Genomic DNA, 23,660 nt, shown 5'->3' on the forward strand with positions numbered 1-23,660 from the left:
GTGTTTTATCTTTTGGTGATATTTCCAGGTGTTTTATCCCCTGGTGATGTTTTTCAGGTGGTTTATCATCTGGTAATTATTTCCAGGTGTGTTATCCTCTGGTGATGTTTTCCATGTGTATTTTATCCTCTGGTAATGTTTTCCATGTGTGTTTTATCCTCTGGCAACGTTTTTCATTTGTTTTATCTCTGGTTCTGTTTTCCATGTGTGTTGTATCTTCTGGCAATGTTTTCGATGTGTGTCTTATCCTCTGGCAATGTTTTCCATCCTCTGGCAATGTTTTCCAGGTGTTTTATCCTCTGCCAATGTTTTCCATCCTCTGGCAATGTTTTCCAGGTGTTTCATCCACTGGCAATGTTTTCCATGTATGTTTTATCCTCTGGTAATGTTTTCCGTGTGTATTTTATCCTCTGGTAATGTTTTCCAGGTGTTTTATCATTTGGCAATGTTTTCCGTCCGTGTTTTATCCTCTGGCAATGTTTTTCCTGTGTGATTTATCCTGTGGTAATGTTTTCCAGGTGTTTCTTCTTCTTCCTCCTCGTTCGCCTCAGTAGATGAGCAGCCCGGTGTCATCGACGAAGGTTGTTGTCCATCGCAGCTCCTCCAGGGTGCCGTACAGTTTGGCTTCCGCTGCTGTCGGTGTTGGCCAGTACTTCCTCCTGGATGCTGCATGCGTCCTACAGTCTTGAAGGATGTGGTCGGTTGTCATTGGTCCCTCATCACAAGGGCACCCTCTACTCTGTCCAATGCCAAATTTTGTGTGCATGTGGTGGAGCAGGCGGTTGTGTCCAGTCCTCAGGCGGAAGATCTTGACCTGTTCCCGTCGTTCCAGCAAATGGTATCTCTTCTGGGTTATATTTGGGATGCTGGAGGCGCCACTTCATTCCGTGCTGTGCCTTGATGATTGTCTTGATTTCATCGTATGACACCAGTTTGTTGGCCTGCTCCTTCTGTGCACCGCCTTTTGCCAGAATGTCCGCTTTTTCGTTGCCTCTGATGCCACAATGTCCTGGTACCCATTGTATCACCACTTTCTCCACTCTGGCACTCAGGGCAACAAGGGCTGAAGTGAGATAGTTCTGTTCTTTGCAGCGGGAGTTCTTGAGGGCTTGGAGCACGGAGAGAGCGTCTGAGAACACCACCACCTGCCCTGTTGTTCTTGTGGAGTTCTGCGAAACTGTTGTGGCTGCCTCATAGAGCGCTTCTCGCTCAGCTCGGAAGCTGGTGGAGTATTTTCCTGTTGGGATTGCAAATTCTTCATCTCGGTCTTTGTATCGGAGGAAGATTCCAGTTCCACCATCCCTCGTTGCTTCTGTGGCGGAGCCATCTGTAAAGACATGGGTCCAGTCTTCCTGGGGGCCCTGGTTGCAGATGTACTCCATGGCCAAGGCCTTCCTTTGGGTGTCTGTGTTCCTCTCTTCTCCACTCCGGGAATGCTGGTGACGACTGTTGGGAACACCTGCCTCTTCCAAGATGGGTGGGTGACATTTGCCGGGATAGGCTTTGCTTCGTGTTCCATCAAGACGGAGTTTTTCAAGGCGTTTTGACTGGTGGATGAAGCTCCTCTTGGTGGGTCTACTCATTCCGTTGTTCATTGGATGGTTTTCAAGGCGTTTGAATTCTGCTGCCTGGATGAGGATCTTTGTGTCCCTTCTGTCCTCCAATGACTGTAGCCCAGTGGTCTCCTCCATCTTCAGGATTGGGGTGGAACTCATGGCGCCAGTTATGACACGCTGAGCTTGGTTCTGTATCTTGTTGAGATGGTCGAGGTTAGACTTTGCAGCTAATGCTCATGCTGATGTCCTGTACTCAACTACAGGTCGGACTCTCCCCGTATAGAGTTTCTTTAGGATACGTTCATCAGCCCCCCCCCCCCCCCCCCCCAGTCCGTCCCTGCAAGTTTCTTCATGATCGCCAGTCTCAGCTTGGCCCTGCTACAGCATCTGGTGATCTGCTGTTTCCAAGTGAGCCTGCGGTCAAAGGTCACTCCCAGGTAGGTAGGTGTGGGTTCCTCTGCAAGCCTTTGGTTGTCCAGTGTCAGTTTCGCCTCTTGCTTCTTGCTGGATAGGCTGAAGACTGTGTAGGTTGTTTTACTTGAGTTGACAGAGACAAGCCATTCCTTGGTCCAGTTGGTGATCTTGTTGGGCGCAGTCTGGAGGCGTACCTGTGCTGTAGTGGTGTACTCTTCAGAGCACCAGAGTACCAGGTCATCTGCGTAGATCGCTCCTCTGACCCCTCTTGGCAGTTCTCTGACGATGTCATCTATGAAGATGAGGAACAGCGTTGGCGAAAGGACTCATCCTTGTGGTACTCCCTGTCTCAGCACCTTCTTGCTCTTCTGGCCCTGAATCTTGACTCGGGTTGGCGGTTGTGTAGATACTGGCTGATCCAGGTGTACATCTTCCCAGACACACCACATCGCCGTAGTTTGAGCCTGAGTCCGTCCTTCCAGACTTTGTCGAACGCCTCCATGTCAATCCAGACAGCAAGCGTGTTCTTTTCTTGGAATGTGTCCTCAATGCTTAGAGCGATGAATGGTGTTTCATCCTCTGATAATGTTTTCCGCGTGTGTGTTTAACCTCTGGTAATGTTTTCCAGGTGTTTTATCCTCAGTGTTTTTCAGGTGTCTTATCATGTGGTAATGTTTTCCAGGTGTTTTATCCTCTGGTAATATTTTCCATGTGTGTTTTATCCTCTGGCAATGTTTCCAGGTGTTTTATCCTCTGGCAATGTTTTGCGTGTGTGTTTTATCCTCTGGTAATGTTTTCCATGTGTGTTTTATCCTCTGGTAATGTTTTCCATGTGTGTTTTATCCTCTGGTAATGTTTTCCGTGTGTGTTTCATCCTCTGGCAATGTTTTTCCTGTGTGTTTTATTCTCTGGTAATGTTTTCCAGGTGTTTTATCCTCTGGCAATGTTTTTCCTGTGTGTTTTATCCCCTGGTAATGTTTTCCATGTGTGTTTTATCCTCTGGCAATGTTTTTCCTGTGTGTTTTATCCTCTGGTAATGTTTTCCATGTGTGTTTTATCCTCTGGCAATGTTTTGCGTGTGTGTTTTATCCTCTGGTTATGTTTTTCCTGTGTGTTTTATTCTGTGGTAATGTTTTCCATGTGTGTTTCATCCTCTGGCAATGTTTTCCATGTGTGTTTTATCCTCTGGTAATGTTTTCCATGTGTGTTTTATTCTGTGGTAATGTTTTCCAGGTGTTTTATCCTCTGGTAATGTTTTCTCTGTGTGTTTTATCCTCTGGTAATGTTTTGCGTGTGTGTTTTATCCTCCAGCGAGAAATGTTAGCGGGAGGACTGAACCAGGTTCACATAGTACATATAGCTGTTAACTAAAGGGCAGGTATGTTCTGTTATGGATCTCCATTTGTGATTACTGAATGTCAGTTTTCTAATCCACATGAGCTTGAGTGGCGTTATCAGATGCTTTATTGAAGGTATTCCTAGTCTTCCATCTCTTATATATATATATATATATATTTTTTTTTTTATTGATGTCCTCCTTGATAGCCTGCCTTGTTTACCACCCCACATGAACTGAAAACACTGTTAATCAAGATAGCATAGTTATTTGGCGGGTTACATACAATACCCAGAAATATATCAGTTTCGAGAGAATGAGTGATACAGGTACTGCTACTCTGCCTATAAGTGTAATAGAATATTAAAAAACGATCTTACCTTTTTGAATTTGTTCACTGGAGTTCAGTTCAACACACTGTGAAAGGTTTGGTGTAAATCAAATATCAGGTATCTTAAACTGTGGATTCCAATCCATTTTCAGGTGGGACATACATTTGAATGCAATTTACTGACACCCTGCCATACCGCTTTCGTTGTTGGTTTGTTTTTTGTTTTGTTTTTTTGTTTTGTTTTGTTTTTCAACATTTACAAATAAACCGGACACTTTTCCAATTAAGTATAGAGTTTCCATGGAACTTTCGACATATTCTGTCCCCTTCATTTATTGTGCATCATCTGCAAACTGGGACCACCTGTGTTGTGCATCATTGATATATATTCCTTTGATAATTTTGTTTTCTCATATTGTAACTGCTGCCCCCGTGGGATGCCGTGGGTCTTTCAGTACAAATAGAATCCCTGCCTTCAGGAAATTATATGCTAGAAATTTTCTCTTTTTATATTCTCTATTTCTGCCTTTTTTCTTGCTTCACTGTTGTCTCGTTTTTTTGTTTTTGTTTTGTGTGTGTGTGTGTGTGTGGGGGGGGGGGGGGTTCAGTTCATTCCCCTTTGTTTTATCGAACAAGCCATGACACTTTTTTTTCTCTCTGTTTTCCGCAATCCATGTTTATCACCTGTGCTGCTTTGCACTGGCGACTTGGTAATGAATTTGTAAGCACTGGGATGGGCATTTGCTGTCCGTTCTGCTGGTGCTATTTGCCTATATGGCCTTTTTATCTACTACTGTAGATCTAATATTTCAAAAGTCGTGATTTGAAATAAATCTTTACCAAAGCAAAATGATTTTAGCAAAAACTGCCCGCCCATAGTGTATCAGCATACTTGAAGTTTGTAGCTAGTTTATGAGATCATAAAACAATTTTATGTTGTGACCGATGTATCTCGGCTGTTCGTTAGAAAACCAGTTTGTTTGTTCTTCAATATTTTTTTATATTTTTTTTCGGGTTCCACTTGATCGATATTGACCCTGTTTAAAACATTGATTTCACTCTGTGCAGTGTTTGTGCATGAATGTGACTACTTAGCATCCCCACCTTTGCCCCCATGGAATACCGGTGGTCTCACAGTATAAATATCGTCCCCACCTCTCTCCCATGGAATGCTGGGGGTATTTCAGTATAAATAGAGTCCCCGCCTTTCCCCCTGGGAATTCCGGGGGTCTAACAGCATCCCCACCACCCCCGTGGGGATTAGGTAATCAAATCAAATCAAATCAAAAACAATTAATCCACGTGGAAATTAAGTTGTGCAATCACAGTCTCGGTGTAAACACCAACATAAAATTATGCGCAACATAAAGAGATTAAAACTAGTCACATAAGAATTCCCAACAGCTGACGATAGACTACCCCCCCTCCCCCCCTCCACACACACACACACACTCATGTTAAGACAATAGGGTATTGCACAACAATATTTACAAATGAAAACATCCAACAAATAAAAGGTATATATTACTAAAATGATATGCGCGCGCATGCGTTGCATGGGAAAACCAAATTTGAGAAACCCCAAAGAAACTGGTATTAATGAATCATGTTTATTCATCATGATGCGATGATTTCATATACTGTACTTTCTTTTGTAAGTGTGGATATACGATTTTTTATTCAAGTTAGTAAATTATGAATATCTGCTTCCTCACAGAACACAAGACGTAAATAAGATATGAGTATTGTTAACCCATTTGATGCTGGATGATCAATTAAACAGCTGAGAATGTCATCGCTGAATGGATATTCACTTTTCATGCCTTGCTAGATGATGATTTATAGTTATGAGTATATCATATAGTCCTTTGAAATAAATAACATTAGTCCTTTGAAATCAATAACATCAGCCAACAGAGGACACTTCAAAACAAAACGAAGTTCATCCTCATTGGACTCCTTGCACAGAGGACACAACTTCTCTCAAAGATGTAGATTTTATACGAATAAATGGCGTGCCACGATCTCTATTTGAAGGGGTTGTAACAAAATATAATAAAAGAATAAGAACAGTTGCATTTATGCACAAATAAACATTTTAGTGAAAGAGATGGGGGTTTTATGTTTGCTGATCTGGTGCTCCCATCAAAGCAGATTATGTATTTATTGAGGGCAGTAGGGCTCAAACATTCCTTTCCGCTGGACGCGCGGAGCCATTCCCATGCCTCGATTATTAATCTTCCCACATAAATCTCCTGTCGTTGAGTATTGCAGCAAAACGTCGAATAAAGGGCTGGTAAAACTCCTGTAGGATTTGTCTCGTCTCTGGCAGCATTGGCCATCTCTTCCACTTGCCCTGGTTCCTGATTTTCGCAGATGTGGTCTTCCACAACTGCTTGTCTGAGAGGGGATCTGGAATAGTGTTCATAGCATAATGTAATTTCAACAGCCATTAATTTGTTAATGTCGAAGGTTCAGTTGATGAATTATTAACAGTCACTTGTACAAACGGTTCAATTACTGATTTATTAGCTGCCATTCACGCAAGCATGTCACAGCTCATGAACCACTGGCTGACACCATACACACACGTCACAGTTCATGAACCATTGACTTACACCATACAGTCGTCACAGTTAATGAATCATTGGATGACATCATGCACAGACGTCAAAGTTTTTTTAACCATTGGCTGACATCATGCACACACGTCACAGCTCGAGAACCACTGGTTGACATCATACACACTGTCACGGTTCATGAACCATTGAAACACAGTTAATGAATCACTGGCTGACATCATGCATACAGGTCACAGTTCATGGACCACTGGCTGACATCATTCACACTGTCACATTTCAAGAACCACTAGCTGACATCATGCACACTGTCACAGTTTATGAACCACTGGCTGACATGTACACACGTCACAGATAAGGGGACCTCACCCAGTCCAAGGAAGTGGAAGACCTTGCGGAGTTCTCTGCCCATGTCCTGCCTGTAGTCCTCATAGCGGATGAAGAGGAACTGGTCACGTGGTACCACCCTCAGCCAATCCTCCATCAGCACGGGATACACGTTCTCCTGCACCCGTAACTGGGTCACACACACAGTGGAGCACATTTGTGAGTGTGTGTGTGTTCAGACAACATACGTAGAGGATAAAACCAAGTGCAGGTAACAACTAAACAAAGAGAAATCTAAATTAGAAACCCTTCTCAGAGTGCAGTATGGAGCCATTACTGTTTTCTCCAATGGAGATATCTAATTGTATGTCTAATAACTGCAGAGGCGTTCTCAGCCTCGACAAAGATGGTTTAATCATGATCAACATCGAACACTAGCAGCAAATGTTCTTGGTGAAACGGGCAGCCAGACTCCTCAAAGAGACAAAAGCTCACTGGAGCATTCTGACGAGATACATCTCCCCTTTTCAAGGTAGTCATAGCAGTTTCAAGTGAAACGTTTCAAGTGAAGAAATTAAAATACTGGAAAAAGTGCAGGCAGTCTTTTGGAGAGATGTAATAAAAGCAGTGGCTATCTTTAACGAAGACAGACCGACAGAAAACATAAAAACAGAACCGTTATGGAATAACAGAAATATATATACAAAAGAAATGCGCTGCACTTTCCCAAATGGAGTAAAGGCGGCATTCGTGTCGTGCAGGACCTTTGGCAGCACGGAAGAATAATGACGTATGAAGAAATAGAGCGTAAATTAGGCGCTGGCCCTGGCCTTCGTTTTGAATACAATGCCATAATAAACTCAGTCCCACAAACATGGAAACTACATCCAGCTAATGATGTCCACAGCAATGAAAATCCGAACGACATTGCAAGAAAACATTCGTTCAAAAACAAAATCAAGAAATATGTGAAGCTCTGTTTTGGAAACGTAAACTGGACATCAGTATAAGCGACTTACTTCAAATTAGCATATGAATGTACGAAAGAATCACGACTGAGATTACTTCACTTCAAATTCAGACAATATTTACCCAACGAATATTTTGCTTGGGTGTAACGGACACAAATAGATGTAACTGGTGCCACGAAACTGATTACATTGATCATACCTTTAACTCGTGCCCCAAACTTTTCTCCTTTTGGAAACATGTGAAACAATTCATTCTCACACGCTACAGTACGCTGATTCCCATGGATGAAAAAGTAGCTCTGTTTGGTACAAGAAAAAGACATTCTGACTAATGGAAAAAGAAAGGAAATCAATACGACATTGTTAATAGCAAAACTGTCCATCTCCAAATTTAAATACAGCAAGTGCAAAAATCTGGGCCTTATCTTTGAATCAGAGCTCAGTCTACGTAACCTATGATCAATAAACGTTAAGATACCAGAACACTGAGCAGCCAGGCCCACAAAAAATTCTGAGGGCATTGTCCAATGTGCACATACATATTATTGTACTTAGGTGTAGTACTTGTGGAGAGGGAGAGGAGTGACTGAGTAAAGGTGGGGTGGGGTGTGTGTGTGTGTGTACCGTGCTTCTCTTTCAGTCAATTGTGTGTGGAACCATCATGCATGTGTAATATATGTTGCATGGTCTTGTAAGTGTTCAAACATGCCAGAGGGAAGAAGACAGATTGAAAATAAATATGAGAAAAAAAATATGAAAAAAGAAAGAAAGAAAGAAAAGACAACAGAAAGGATAAAAATGATGGAAGGAACAAAAAAGAGAAAAAAAAGAAGAAAAAAAAGAGCCTTCCAGGGATGCTGAAATCATCATGCTCGTTTGCAAAACTTTTACGCATCCTGTGATTCCTCCTTTAAAAAAAACAACTGCAGTTTTGTCTCCTATGGGCTCCTCAGATAACTCGGCATCAGCAGTGACCTGTTGTCCGTAATGGCAAGTGATGCAGAGACACCAATCATAGTTTAATGCTGTCAATCGTAGCGGTAACGATTTATCTTTGCTTCTCATGCCTGGGTATTCAAAAAGGAGACCCAGAGAGAGACAGACACAGAGACAGACATACAGAGAGACAGAGATACACAGACATCAGACAGAGACAGACAAACAGAAGCAAAGATATAGAGACAGACAAAGATAGACACACAAAGAAACAGAGACAGTGACAGAGAGAGACACACAAAGAGACAGACACATACAGACATTAAACAAACATGCAGGGACAGAGAGACGGACATAGACACGCACAAAAAGACAGAGACCGAGACACACACAGAGACAGACAGTCAGAGGGGAAGAGAAAGTGAGATATACAAAGAGACAGAGACATACAGGTATCAGACAGAGACAGACAGACAAAGAGACAGATTGACAGACACAGACAAAGAAACAGAGAAAGACATGCACAGAGGCAGACATACAGAGAACAGTCACATACATTAGGCAGAGACTCCCACAAAGTCCTATTGTAGAGACAGTGCCGTATCGACCAACGCTGGAAGCAGAGTTTGTAGTGATGAAGACACTGTACCACAAAGTCGTGGAACTCCTCGGGAGAGGGTGGGTAGTTTCTCCCCAGTTTCCCAAAGTCAAACAAGTACCTCGAGTAGAGCCTGCAAAGGTGAGTTGTGTAGTATACTACATGATGGTGTGATGCGAAGTATAACTACAGGAAGGTGTGTTGTGTTGTACAACTACAGGAAGGTGTGATGTGTAGTATAGCTACAGGAAGGTGTGTTAAAGAGAGTGACATACAGTTCACAAAGAGAACAGTTACTGCTTGTATATCACGATCATGTTCTCTAGGGGGTGACTTTCACCTGTCCGTTAAAGGGCAGAAGATCATGACACCTACTTGTCACTGAGGTGGTGGATGATCAAGATACCTACCTGTCAACTGGGTGGTAGACGATCATGAAACCTACCTGTTCACAAGGTGGCGGATGATCATAAAACCTACCTATTGTCGGGGTGGCAGATGATCATGACACCTACCTGTTAAAGGGATAGTGGATGAGCATAAAACGTACCTGTCAACGGGATGCCGGATGATCATGACAATCTTGAGACGGGGATTGAGATGGAAGAGGTGATGGGCCAAAATCACCCGGGGCTCCGTACAGTTCTCATTGCCCGAGTACAGCTTCCAGAAGTAGTTGTCGTAGAAATAGCTGGGACTGGCATCTCCTGAGACAATGTCAAGGCCAATAGAAATAGCTGGGACTGCCATCTCCTGAGACAATGCCAAGGCCAATAGAAATCGCTGGGACTGTCATCCAAGAGACAATGTTAAGCCAATAGAAATAACTGAGGCTGTGATTCAAGAGACAATGTTAAGGCCAATAGAAATAGCTGGGACTGTGATTCAAGAGACAATGTCAAGGCCAGTAGAAATAGCTGGGACTGTCATCCCCAGAGACAATGCCAAGGCCAATAGAAATAACTGGGACTGTCATCCCAGAGACTACGCCAAGGCCAATAGAAATAACTGGGACTGTCATCCAAGAGAATATGCCAAGGCCAATAGAAATAACTGGGACTGTCATCCCAGAGACTACGCCAAGGCCAATAGAAATAACTGGGACTGTCATCCCAGAGACTACGCCAAGGCCAATAGAAATAACTGGGACTGTCATCCCAGAGACTACGCCAAGGCCAATAGAGATAGCTGGGACTGTCTTCCAAGAGGGAAGGCCAAAGACAATCCTGTGTATTCATCTTTAGGCCATTGCCCCTCAAGAAGGGGGTACATGGACATACAATCCATACTGCAGCCACAACATAATGTCATACATACTTACACAGTTACGTCAAACAAAACTGAAGTTTGATTCATACTGTTAAAATATTACATTGTCTCTAAAACCACCATATATATATATATATATATATATATATATATATATATATATATATATATATATATATACATATACAGAGAGAGAGAGAGTATGGGATAAAAACAAAACATACACGGAAACCTGTCCATCTTAGAGACAATTAGAGACAATCACAATTAATGTCAAACACATGACTCATTTTGACCAGCGGAGGAAACAGAACTAGACATAACATCAACAGTAAGCGATCCTCCACGTGAAGAAAGACAGGTGTCTCTGTCTCTGTCTTTGTCTCTGTCTCTTGGTCAGTTTGTCAGTCTGTCTGTCTGTCTCTCTCTCCCTTTTCCACCTCTTCCCCTTCTGCCCCCTCTCTTCCCCTGCTCTTCCTCCCCGCCCCCTCACTTTCCCTTCTCCCCCGCCGACTCCCTCTCTCTCTCTCTCTCTCTCTCTCTTTCTCTCTCTCTCTCTTTCTCTCACAGTACCACAAATGACACGGCTATGCCCCTGCTTTCTGATGTCTTCTTGTACTCTGCGTGCAGTCCCGCGGAACCAGTTGACGTACTTAGGAAACAACATGTTCCCTGCAACAGTCAGACACCACGCACATCACAGCACACGTCTGCACAACATCTGCACCTGTGTGGTCTGTCACATCCAAAACTGACAGCATGTTTTTACATTGGGATGTAATTCTGCCACCGCTGGACCACTGAAGACTACACAAAGTATACCACTGACATTTCCAGTTCATGCCACACTGAAATTTCACCAAGGATGCAGCAGTCAAGGTGGTAATCTTCCATATATAAACACCAATCATGTTTTATTCATTCATTTTTTATCCATTATTTCTATTTGTAGTATCTGAAGTATATTGCTGGAGAGGTCTTTTAGTAAGTGCAGACTTATGGTTTGGTTCAGGACACTGTGGGTCATTTGACAGGTTCACCACAAAACCAATGGATCATTTTCAGAATAAATGGGCATGACCCCCCACCCCATCATCCTTCCCTTATTCTCGCCTCCAGCGTCCTCATCAAGTCACCCAACACCCTCAAAGTTTATAACTGAATTTGTACTCTGTTCATCACAGAACGACGTGCTGCCTTTTGTGTGGCTGTGCAAGAATAGGATGTAGGTCTGTGATGCATCAACCCATTATCAGGTATTTCTCACTAATTATCCAGCGTATTAATATATCTGTTTAATGACAGTAATGGATAGTTGTATAATGTATGTTTGTGCATGTTATGTCCATGCAAACAAACTAAAACTCAAACACACACACACAAAAGAAAGGAAAATTTGGAGATGTGATGTGGCTGAAACACAAGGACATTTATACGTACGATCATAGCGACGGCGGTCAAAGAAGTGGGTCTCTTTCCGGTTGCGAATCACTTCCGGGTGAAAAGCCAGGCGCGAGAAGAGGTCAGTGGTCCCGCTCTTGCTGACCCCGATCAGGAAGAAGTAGGGCACGCACAGCACGCGGCCTTCGTGACGCCAGCAGGGGTTCTTGCTGTTCGGGAGGTACCTGGGGGGCGGCTCCTGCCACGGGGTTCATGAGTCATGAGGTCATTAGTCAGAAAGGTCATTAGAGGCCAGTGAGGTCATCAGGGGTCAATGGGGTTATTATGGGTCAGTAAGGTCATTGGAGGTCAGTGACGTCATCAGGCGTCAGTTAGGTCATTAGGAATCAGTAAGGTAATTAGAGTACAGAGATGCCATGCAGGGTGAGTGAGGTCATTAGAGGACGGTGAGGTTATTAGGGGTCAGTGAGGTCATTAGGGGATCATTTAGGTCAGTGAGGTCATTAGACGTCAATGAGGCCATCAGGTGTCATTAGAGGTCGGTGACTGCCAGGCCACACGTCAGGGAGTCATGGCCTGGTGGTCATGCACCACACTGTGAAGTAAGTGTCCATGGGTTCGAGTTCCATTTACGGACCGGGTCTCTCGGTTCCCGAGTTCTATCCTTCCGTCCCCTCTCCATACAATGTTAAGAATGTCTTAACAACACGGCAATTCTGGCCTGTCTATGACTGTCCAACCATCACCTATGCTCTTGTTCTTGTAGAGATAGCAGAACAGATTCATTTGAAGACAGGAACAGAAAAAAATATTTGTGTCTGACCAGTGTGTGTGTGTGTGCGCGCGCGCCCGCGCCCCTGTATTTTTCAGAATCATAGAAATAATTTTCAGAATCATTTGTTTGCTGTGAAAACTAGAAATAACAGTGTGTGTGTGTGTGTGTGTGTGTGTGTGTGTGTGTGTGTGTGTGTGTGTGTGTGTGTGTGTGTGTGTGTGTGAGAGAGAGAGAGAGAGAGACAGAGAGAGACAGAGAGAGAGAGAGAGAGAGAGAGAGCACAGTTATACTCTGTGAAAAACTAACAGGGTTTGTTTGTGTTTCATTTAATGTTCCTTTACACCCACGTGAGTTTGAACTCCCATCACCCTGGTTTCTGAAGGATCCGCTCAATGAGTGTTGTTGGCCCAGTGGTATTGCATGACAGAATCTGAACGCGCTGGATCGAATGCCATAGCCGCCAGTATTTTCTCATCCTCCACTAGACCTTGAGTGGGGGTCTGGACGCTGGTCATTCGGATAAGACCATAAAGCTAGGTCCCATGTGTAGCACACACTCAGCGCACGTAAAGGAACCCACGACAACAAAGGGGTTGTCTGTGGCAAAATTCCATCGAAAAAGGCACTTCGATAGGAAAACAAAGGAAAGAAAGTGCGGGCAGAAAAAAGATGCAAAAAAAGGGTGGCAAACTCAGTGTAGCGGCGAGCTCTCCTTGGGGTTAGCAGACCGAATTTCACACACACACGACACAGTACACTCACATCTAACATCTAACATCACTCACAAAGTGGAAAAGACGTTGAAGTAAAGAGCAGAGAACAGAAGTGTCCCCTTCCCCAGCAGTCCCCCTATCTCACCACACACACAAAATCCCATTTCCTGCACACACCCCTCGCCCCCCTCCCCAACACACACACGCGCGCGCGCGCGCACTCATACAGACACTGCACGTCTAACATCATACAAAGCGAAGAAGAGACGTTGAACGAAAGAGAGAAGAAAAGAAGTGGCCCCAGGTGTGCCCCCTGTCTCACCACATAGGGGAAGCTACCCCAGGTGGCCACTCCTTGGGGAAGGTGGGGGGCACAGGGGGGGAAGAAGGGCTGGTCCCCAACCACCTCCTCCCCCCGTCCGCTGCAGGCACTGCCCTGGTACCACGGCCACACCTCCTGCAGGTCAGACCACGTGACGGCACTGCCACACAGACACACATCATAGTGCACGTGATGACACTGCCCGAAACACTCACAGCATAGTCCACGTGATGACACTGTCCGCCACACACAGCATCATAGTGCACGTCATGACACTGCCCGACACGCACAGCATCATAGTGCACGTGATGACACTGTCCGCCACACACAGCATCATAGTGCACGTGATGACACTGCCTGACACACACAGCATAGTAGTGCACGTGATGACACTGCCCGACACCTCCACAGCATCATAGTGTATGTGATGACACTGCCAGACACACATAGCATCATAGTGCACGTGATGACACTGCCCGACACACACATCATCATAAAAGTGCACGTAATGACACTACCTCACACACACACACACACACACACACACACACACACACACACACACACACACACACAGAGCATCATATTGCACGTGATGACACTGCCTGACACACATTATCATAGTGCACGTGATGACACTGCCAGAGACAGACAGCATCATAGTGCACGTGATGACACTGCCCGACACACCCACAGCATCAAAGTGTATATCATGACACTGCCAGACACACATAGCATCATAGTGCACGTGATGACACTGCCCGACACACACATTGTCATAATAGTGCACGTGATAACACTGCCTCACACACACACACACACACACACACACACACACACACACACACACACACACACAGCATCATAGTGCACGTGATGACACTGCCCGACACACACAGCATCAATGTACACGTGATGACACTGCCACACACTCACAGCATCATACTGCACGAGATGACACTGCCAGACACACACACAGAATCATAGTGCACGTGATGAAACTGCCTGCCACACATAGCATCATAGTTCACGTGATGACACTGCCAGATACATTCACAGCATCATGTTGTACGTGATGACACCGCTAGAGACACACACAGCATCATAGGTGCACGTGATGACATTACCTGACACACACAGCATCATAGTGCACGTGATGACACTGCCCGACACACACATCATAATAGTGCACGTGATGACACTGGCTCACACTCACTCACACACACACACACACACACACACACACACACACACACACACACACACACACAGAGGAACATAGTGCACGTGATGACACTGCCCGACACACAGAGCATCATAGTGCACGTGATGACACTGCCCGACACACACATCATCATAATAGTGCACGTGATGACACTGCTTGACACACACATCATAATAGTGCACGTGATGTCACTACCCGACACACACTTCATCATAGTGGACGTGATGACACTGCCCGACACACAGAGCATCATAGTGCACGTGATGACACTGCCCGACACTCACAGCATCATAGTGCACGTGATGAAACTGCTCGACACACACACAGCATCATAGTGCACGTGATGACACTACCTGACACACACATCATCATAGTGCACGTGATGACACTGCCCGACACACACACAGTATAGCACACGTGATGACACTGCCCGACAAACACACAGCATTATGGTGAACGTGATGACACTGTCCAACACACACATCTTCATAGTGCACCATACTGCTCGCGCAAGACACGCTGGAAAATGAATGGTCTCGGGGAGAGGATCCATGGTATCTCGCACAGATGCACATGCATGATTGTCTCCCGTAGACCAGCCGCTGTGGCGAAGTTAGCGGATGCGTCTTTGGGTGTGCTGCTCAAATTCCCTGACCAACGCTGCAAATGTCTGTATTTCTCGGGCCTGGTTAATGCCAGGATATCATGATTGAAGACTTAGATTGCAGCCTTGTCACTAAGTCTCAAACCTTGATAGACCTCTAAAGCAGCATCGTCATCCTCCTCCTCCTCCCTTATCATATAATCAATATATTATAATGGTAATAATGACCAGAAGAAGAAGAAGATCACAAAAACAGTGGCCTTATACCCTGCTCTCATGGTGACCTCAGTTTCTACCCACCAATCCCCGCTTACGTGGCTTCACAAATATGCAATTATTGTCATCAGTAGGAGGGGGCTTAGGAAGTGGTGTCTTAATTAAGCTAAACCAGAACAGCCACTAATGAACAACACCAAGGTGGCTCAGCAGCAATGCAAGGTCTCCAATGGTGTGAGGCTTCATGGCATCCTCATATCGATGGTTCCCTGTGGACTGCCAACGCAACCCATCCCAACCCAACCCTGCACAGGCGAACTGAACCCAGCCCAACCCAACGCAGCCCAGCACAACCCAAGACAACCCCACCCAACACAACCCAACCCAACCCAACCCAACCCAGCCCAGCACATTACCTCGACGTGGCGGGGAAAACTCCTCCCCACAAGTTTTTCCATCTCTGTGGCATGGGCAGATAACCCTTTCCCAGCCTGAACATAAAACAACTGATGAAGGTGAAGGTCAGAATCAGCAGTAGGACTGTCAAGCACCAGAGTGACGTTCGACGAGACGAGAGTCCCTTCCGCATCTTGTCTCGCGTGCGGCTGTTGGTTGGACGTGATGTCACTGGCTCCGTGTTCAGTGCTGTGAGTTGATTGCCTTGTCTCCGTGTTCAATGATGAGGGTTGATCCAACTGTCCTGCGTTTGAACAGACAGTGTGTTGGTGTGTTGTCTTAGACAGTCGGTATACTCACAGTGTGGGCCAATAGAAGCCTGGCCATCTGTTTCCAAGTCAATGCAATTGTCAGAAGTTCACATATTCGATTCACACTCATTCACTAATAACATTAATTCATGCGTACACATTTCCACTTGCTCAGTCCTCAGTCTTAAACTTTGAAAGACTTTTTTTATTCAGCTTATTCAATTTTATACAATGTTTACAACTTTTCATTTCTTGTTTTATCAGTTACCTCCACACTAGGGATCAGTAGGCGATCACGCACACCTTTCCAGCTCACATAGACAAGAAAGGAAACAAAGCAAATTACTTAGTCATTTCCACTCTGGGAAGTTGTTCAGGTGACTTCACTCACCATCACTTAAAGCTAACATCAGTCCACTGCACCAAGCAGTCAAACAATCACGTTTATCGAGAGTGATTTATCATCATACTATTTCATAACTGTGTACAACACCATCCAATGCTTGAAAACCTTTTATAGTGAATTCATAGTTTAGATCCATGTCAGCAAGTTCCAGTGCTTAAAAAAAATATACTTGAGTTACTAATATGACACTGGAATTAAGAATACGTCAAACAAAAATTTCGTCACACGAAACATTGTAAAACACTATCAGGTGATTTCTGCAAAATTGAGTGAAAGCATGACCTGTTGCACACATGTACCATGGCTCTGTCCGAACATATTTGGGCACATCTTGAGACTTTCCTTGTTCAGCTATAAATAGCTATGAAATTGGGTCACTCTTCATATCTAAATGTTGTATTGCCTTTGAGCATCACTTACGATTTTCAAACACTTATGATGTGTATTATTCGTTTCAGATACTTTATTTAATGGATTTAGCATTAAACATGTAAAAACTGATGACCTTGACCGGTAAACTCGTAATTTGAAAGTTTTTGATGACAAATAATAAATTTGTACACAGAGACAATTGAATGAAAATATAAAGGGTACATGTACTTTGATGCTATCTGAACATTTTGAGGCACATTGGCCACTTAGCACTTTCTTCAACTGGCTTATGAATGTAGGTCACTTAACTCGCACTCTATGGTGACTGCTGTTTTAAATAGTATGTTTGTTTATCGCATCACCTATGACTATTCACAAAAAGATTGTGCTGCACTGGATCTGTATTAGATATATTCATAAACGCTCTTATTACCTGGAATCTAATTGAATTCGTTTTGTTTAAAGTCTACATGAACTGCTCGTCAGGAGATTAATTAAAATATGCAATAAGGTCACAGCAAGATGTGATGCCCTTGACCAGCAACTTGATATTTAATTAGGTCTGGAAGATATCTTAAATGTCTGAACAAGATGGGTTTAATTAGGTCATGATAACTGGGTAATTATGATATTGTAATTACCGAAACATGTATTTTATTATGTAGGAAATGCAGTAAGACAGTTCTCCTCATGTCAAATTATATTTGCTATGATACCCTACTAAAAAGCATAAAAATGAATGCTTAACTGACAGTCCTTGGAACTTTCACAACATATAAATCAGCTTTCACTCATCAACCAGGATACTTTTCTTTCTTCCAAACAGTGCTCAAGTAACTGACTTGGACTGTAAACGACTGACCCAACAAAATACATGATCAGAAGTATGACTGGATGGCACAATCTCATACGAAAATGACAAAAATGACCAGTCCATTCAAGCCAGAGCACCAGACTGGTTGCTGCCTGCTTGCATCTGTCATTTGGATACCAGGTCACATCACAGGAATTGTAAAGGAGGGCAAACGCAGCAACTTTCGGTTCTGAATAAGTATTAAGGTAGGGTAACTAGTTTGGGTTGATTATCACCCACGAGACATCAAAGGGCAATGGAAAAAGGTGGGATATAGTGAGTTTGGGGGCTTGGACTGAGGGACGGGTTCAAGAGATGAAAATACCATTTGCAAGTCATCGAATGTGTGGTTAAAAGAATCACAAATTACAAAATGTGCTCCCTATAAAGCCAAACAAACCAATTCTGATCATGTTTCAGCTTCACCGAAAAACTTCTGGGTTGTCTCTTTCCAACTGAACCATGTATAGTCCTAGTGTCAGTCCCTGCCACATGTACACAAAAATGTGCACTGCAAGCTGGTCTTGTAACATGTGCACTTTCTCTGGAAATCAGTGTGCAGGAGCAGTGAATCACTTCACATCACGTTTCTTGAATTTGAGGCAGTGTGGTCTACTAGGGTCGCCATGTCTGTCCCTATTTGTTGCAATCCCCTCCGTTCTATCTCCAGATGTAAGCACTCTCTGGTAAACTGGTCTGTTTGTGTGCCGTTCAAGAGCTGCTGATGTCGACAGGATGTTTTCCAAAGGTATCTTTTCTTAAGCGAGAAGAGGCTGTCTGGCCTGGCTGATGTCACGCAGCTTGCTCAGACAGCAGGGCAACAACCTGCTCAGTAATGTGTTCCATGCTTTTCTTTTGCCTTTCCCAACAAGCCATAGTTCACGTGTGATTCATGCTGAACAACAAGACAATCAAAAGAGACAGGGGAGGGAGGCTCTCTCTCTCTCTCTCTCTCTCTCTCTCTCTCTCTATATATATATATATATATATATATATATATATGACGATCCCTGATCACCGGTGAACTCTGTATCAGGATAAATAAATAGGTAAATAGGCAAATAGATAGATAAATGAATAGATAGATGGATAAATAAATAGATAAAAATGATTATGATGATGATATGGATACTTATATAGCTCCTATCCTCGGTCAGAGACCAAGCTCTAAACGCTTTGCAAACATGGAGTCATTTGCACAACAGGCTGCCCACTCAGGTAGTTCTGAGAGCTACTGTTAGGCGCTCATCATTCGTTTCCTGTGTCATTCAATCATGTTTCAGTCAGGGCACACATGTACTCATACATCATTTATCTGTTATGTTTCCTGAATCTGTTGTACGCCTCGTCTGAAGTAGGCAGCATTGTTTCTCTACTATGTAGTGCGTCTGAAGTAGAAAGCAGAATTTCAAACTTCACTAGGTCAGAGGGGTGCAATTGTGCAGAACCATTCAATGAACTGAAACGCTCACAACACCCTGTTTCCCAACTTTGTAATTCCACTGAAGTAGAAAACACTATTTCTCTAATCTGTTATACATCTGCAAAAGTAGAGATCTTTTAGATATTGAGTTGCTTAATACCGATTTAAAAACAAAGCAAAAAAACAATGTGCTATTCTTTCAAAGTCGGATTGATCATGGCATCGAACAAATAAGAGACATAATTCACCCCAATGAAAATAGACTGCTATCTCTCGCAGAGGTTCAGGATTTAATCGGACAACACAGCACTAATACGTTGTTCCAGTACATTGCTTTGGTGAGCTCCATCCCTAGCCAGTGGATCGAGTGGATCCAGGCAGGCGAAATAGAAACAGGCACGCGGTCTTGTAAAGCCAGCCTATTTAACGGAAAGCCAAAGCGAATAGGGGAACTCTGGCATATATTATGCAAAGAAACTACCATCCCAGCTGCCTCCTTTTTTTGGAAGAGAAAATTTGACATTAATACTGACACATTAACTTGGTCTAGAGCGAAGGACATTACCAAAGAAACAAGGCTTAGAGTATTACATTGGAAAATATTATATAATATATATTCCACAAACATCTTGCTAAATAAAATGAAAGTAAAAGAAACTAACAAATGCTCATACTGTCACAATACTGTTGACTTTATTGGACACTTTTGTGAGTGTCCAACTGTGTGTCATGTTTGGAAATTGGTTGAGAAGAAAATATTTGCAGAAACAAATTTCAACGTAAAGTTGTCAAACATAAATATATTATTTGGCACCGATAATCCCAATATTTCCAATGTATCAGCATTTAAAAAAAAAAGAATCAGATCCTACTCTTCAGCTTATTTTTGAGACAGAGCTTGCTATCAGAAACGTTATAATGATGTCGATTTAAGGAATGTTTTATGTGATGTTTGAAAACTGTTTTCCATGGTGGAAAAGCGGAATATGGAGCAAGAATGAGTAAATGAGAGATGCGCACACATTACTAAACTCACACTAGAGCATTAACAAACCCAGACATACGAACACACATTTTGAAACTGCAAAACAAAAAGTGTCCATCTACAGAAAAAAACAACAGACAGAAGTGTGAGTGGGCCGTGAGTGAGCACCAGGGTAAGAAATGCCCCACTTCAAAAGGAAGTGTACTCATTCTCCAAGTCCCTCTTCACAATTCTCACGACCATGCACACATCCAGACTGGAGGAAGGAGGGATTTTGTTTAATGTCCCGTCACACATATCGGTGATTGAAGACATTTTGTTAAAGTATTTATGAATACATTTGAATATTATCGGTTAGAAGGGGTGGGAGACGTGAATGAATGGAGGGTTGGTGGAAACTGGGCAAATGAGGGTGAAATTTGAAAAAACAAACAAACAAAAAAACAATTACAGGAAATTACTTAAAGGACTTCGTAAAAGAGAAGTCGTTAACCTGACAAGCGAAACAACTGATAATGAATGCAAAAAGTCAAAAAGATCAACGCTCTCAGTCACTTGTGAAGACACACTTTCGTGCACACAAGGCTTCATCAAGCTACAGTAAAAAAAAAATATATGCTTAATTGTCAGGTTACTAAAGCATATGCACTTGACATTTGAACAATACTTGGTCCGTAATGAATTTGATAACAGTCTGAGCACTAAACTCAGAATAGGTCTGCGAATCGGACCAAAGTCTGAGAGAGTCAACTGACGAGGTTTTAGACTTGAATTCAAGCACCTATTAAAGTATCTTTCTAGTACATTGCTTATTTCCTTGTATGACAATGGACAATATACTTTTATACTATCTATATGATTCTTTGCTCCCCTTTTTGCTGCCCTGTCTGCTTGGTCGTTATAAAGGAATCCAGTGTGGGATGGTATCCAACAAAAATCAACATATGTACCCTTCACAAATAGGGAGTGCAATAAATACCTAATTTCAAACAATAAATCTCTTTGGTTATTCTCAAAAAGGAGCAAACCTTTAAAAACAGATTGAGAATCAACACAAAATAGGATATTACTTACTGTGATTGGTATATCAACAAGATGATTTAAAGCCATAATGATGGCCACCAATTCAGCTGTAAAAATTGAATGTCCCTTACCTAAATAATGATTTTTCTGTTTTTAGGTCAGGAATGACAAAAGCAGATCCTGCACTGCTATCATCCAGGACCAAGTCACCAGTGTAAAGTTTTAAATGATAATCAAAATTTTCTACTAATTCAATTCTGACAGATACTGCTATTATATGTGGAGATTCTCCTTTTGTTGTGTCAGAAGCACATATGTTGACGTTTGCTTTTGCAAACTCCCAGGGAGGGACAGGTGGCACCAGAACACGAGGTGCCATATCATGTAAATCAATGTCTGAAGAATTTAAGATATCTGAAACATATGTACGAATGGTTTATAGATTTGAATTATTTTGTGCATTTTTTGAAAAATAAATATCAGGCCTAATATCTAAATTCCTCAAAATCATCCACTGCTGTACATCTCACAATGTATTTAGCAGAACTTAATTTTCTGATTTCACCTAGTGGTAGAATACCCACAAGCTTATAGGCTTTTGAGGTTTTAGTATGCACAGGTACCCCTAAAGCCAGTTTCACAGCTTTACTGTCAATTATTCGCAGCTTCTTTAGAAACGTCGGCGGAGCAGAAAAGATTTCTTGACTGTAGGTCAATCTTGATCTTACGAGAGATGTCGCTAAATGCAAAAGAATTTTGGAGTCTTGTCCCCAAGGAGAGTGACTTACAATTTTTTAAGAAATTTATACTTTTAACTGCTTTTGTCACTGAAAAGAAAGTGCCAGATAGACAAATAACTACATAAGAATGAATGTGCTTGCTTGTAAGTATGCCTGCTATCTGTTCACTTGTCACTCCAATCAGAACGTTTTCTCCCGAAAACACGAAAACAGCACTTATTAACCACACCCTTTTATTTATTACTAAGAGAGATATCAAAAGCTGCTACTCATGGCCTGGACTGGAATATAATTTTTTATGGGGGGAAACAATTTTAACTTCACCGCCGTGAATGTTCTTCAGCAGTCTCGCCAACTCCTGGCTCCTCACTCAGCACGTCCCAGTGGTCCCACCATCACGTTCATCTTCTGTGCCGATAGTTCGTCCCGATGGTCCCACCATCCAGTTCTATGAAGTCCCGTGCCCAGTCCCTGGCACCTCGGCACAAGACAAAACCCGTGGCCTGTCCCCAGCCACTAGACGCCTGCACATTTTTAGTATACGTCAGTTCCTTGACTTTCTGGATGCATCCCCCCCTCATTTCCAGTCCCACTACAGACCATGTTTTGAATATTATTCCTAGAAACCTAAGTGGACAAACAAGACTACACAGGCATCATACCTTTACATAAACACTAAAGAGGAAATCTTCATCCAATACTATTGACATAAATTCCAATTATCAGTGAAGCTAATATAAAAAATTAAATATTCGCTTGGAAAACGATGTCCATTCACCACCCTAAGTAATGCAAAATACAGTTACCTTAAAATGATTCCCATTCATCCCATCAGGAAATACCAAAATGTAGCTGCTTAGCTACCACACAATTCAATGTTTCCAAAAAAAATTACCATTTCTTAGCCATCGAATAGTCCAACAAAACTTAAGACAAATTTAAGTAACTACTATCTATTATCAACCTAACTGTATATCATCAAAGCACCAAGTACTGATTACCCATACAAGCTTTACAACAACATCAAATCAACCACAACATATCAATGTATCTCATTTAAACGCTACCTAAATTATCAATTCAAATGTCCTGCTTTTATATACTATGGTCAATATCCCATCACAAAACGTAGTCAAAGTCATTTCAAACTGAGTGCAATAATTTTCAACATACCTTTACAGGCAAAAATATGTCCCTAACCTGGACAGCTTCATGACACTCTGCACTTCACAGCAGCACATCACATTCATAGCTCATGGTAGGATTACAAAAATGCACGTGAAACACGTGAAACCATTTTTCAAAAGAAACAATTCCCAATCCCCCATAAAAAAAAAAAAAAAAAAAAAAAAGGATCTAGGAAAATAGTATCAAAATAACAAATTCCAATCCCTGATATAAATGTTGCCCTGTAAAAAAATGGATCTAGGAAAATAGGATACCATTTTCTTTACAGTTCCCCCCCCCCCCCTTAATAAAAGAACGTCCAACGTTCTTCAAACAATTTCTTGTCAATCCATCAGCCCGACGTGATTCGAACACGCAACACAACAATTTCAATCAGCTCTGCTGAGACAA

The 23,660-nt window shown here is 42.7% G+C and overlaps 1 protein-coding gene across 1 annotated transcript; it reads right to left on the reverse strand.

Annotated features, from left to right (window-relative positions):
* Window positions 1-5,316: 5,316 nt before the first annotated feature.
* LOC143299568 (carbohydrate sulfotransferase 15-like) lies at window positions 5,317-16,682 on the reverse strand. The gene is made up of 8 exons (XM_076612851.1): window positions 15,990-16,682; window positions 13,529-13,688; window positions 11,758-11,956; window positions 10,891-10,989; window positions 9,599-9,755; window positions 9,007-9,181; window positions 6,586-6,721; window positions 5,317-6,049 (listed from the first exon to the last, which is right to left on the reverse strand). The coding sequence occupies exons 1-8, from the start codon at window positions 16,160-16,162 to the stop codon at window positions 5,871-5,873; spliced, it is 1,278 nt and encodes a 425-aa protein (XP_076468966.1). The 5' UTR covers window positions 16,163-16,682; the 3' UTR covers window positions 5,317-5,870.
* Between the last annotated feature and the right edge of the window lie 6,978 nt (window positions 16,683-23,660).

This window comes from Babylonia areolata, chromosome 25, assembly GCF_041734735.1.
Source record: "Babylonia areolata isolate BAREFJ2019XMU chromosome 25, ASM4173473v1, whole genome shotgun sequence".
NCBI classification, from domain to species: domain Eukaryota; kingdom Metazoa; phylum Mollusca; class Gastropoda; order Neogastropoda; family Buccinidae; genus Babylonia; species Babylonia areolata.

Excerpts from the sequence above, each read along its gene's own strand:
- LOC143299568 (XM_076612851.1), bottom strand. The coding sequence starts at position 16,162 with ATGCGGAAGGGACTCTCGTCTCGTCGAACGTCACTCTGGTGCTTGACA. Across the intron at positions 9,182-9,598 it reads ATCCGGCATCCCGTTGACAG|GCTCTACTCGAGGTACTTGT; the intron begins GTACGTTTTATG and ends TCACCTTTGCAG. Across the intron at positions 6,050-6,585 it reads CTTCCACTTCCTTGGACTGG|ATCCCCTCTCAGACAAGCAG; the intron begins GTGAGGTCCCCT and ends ACACTATTCCAG.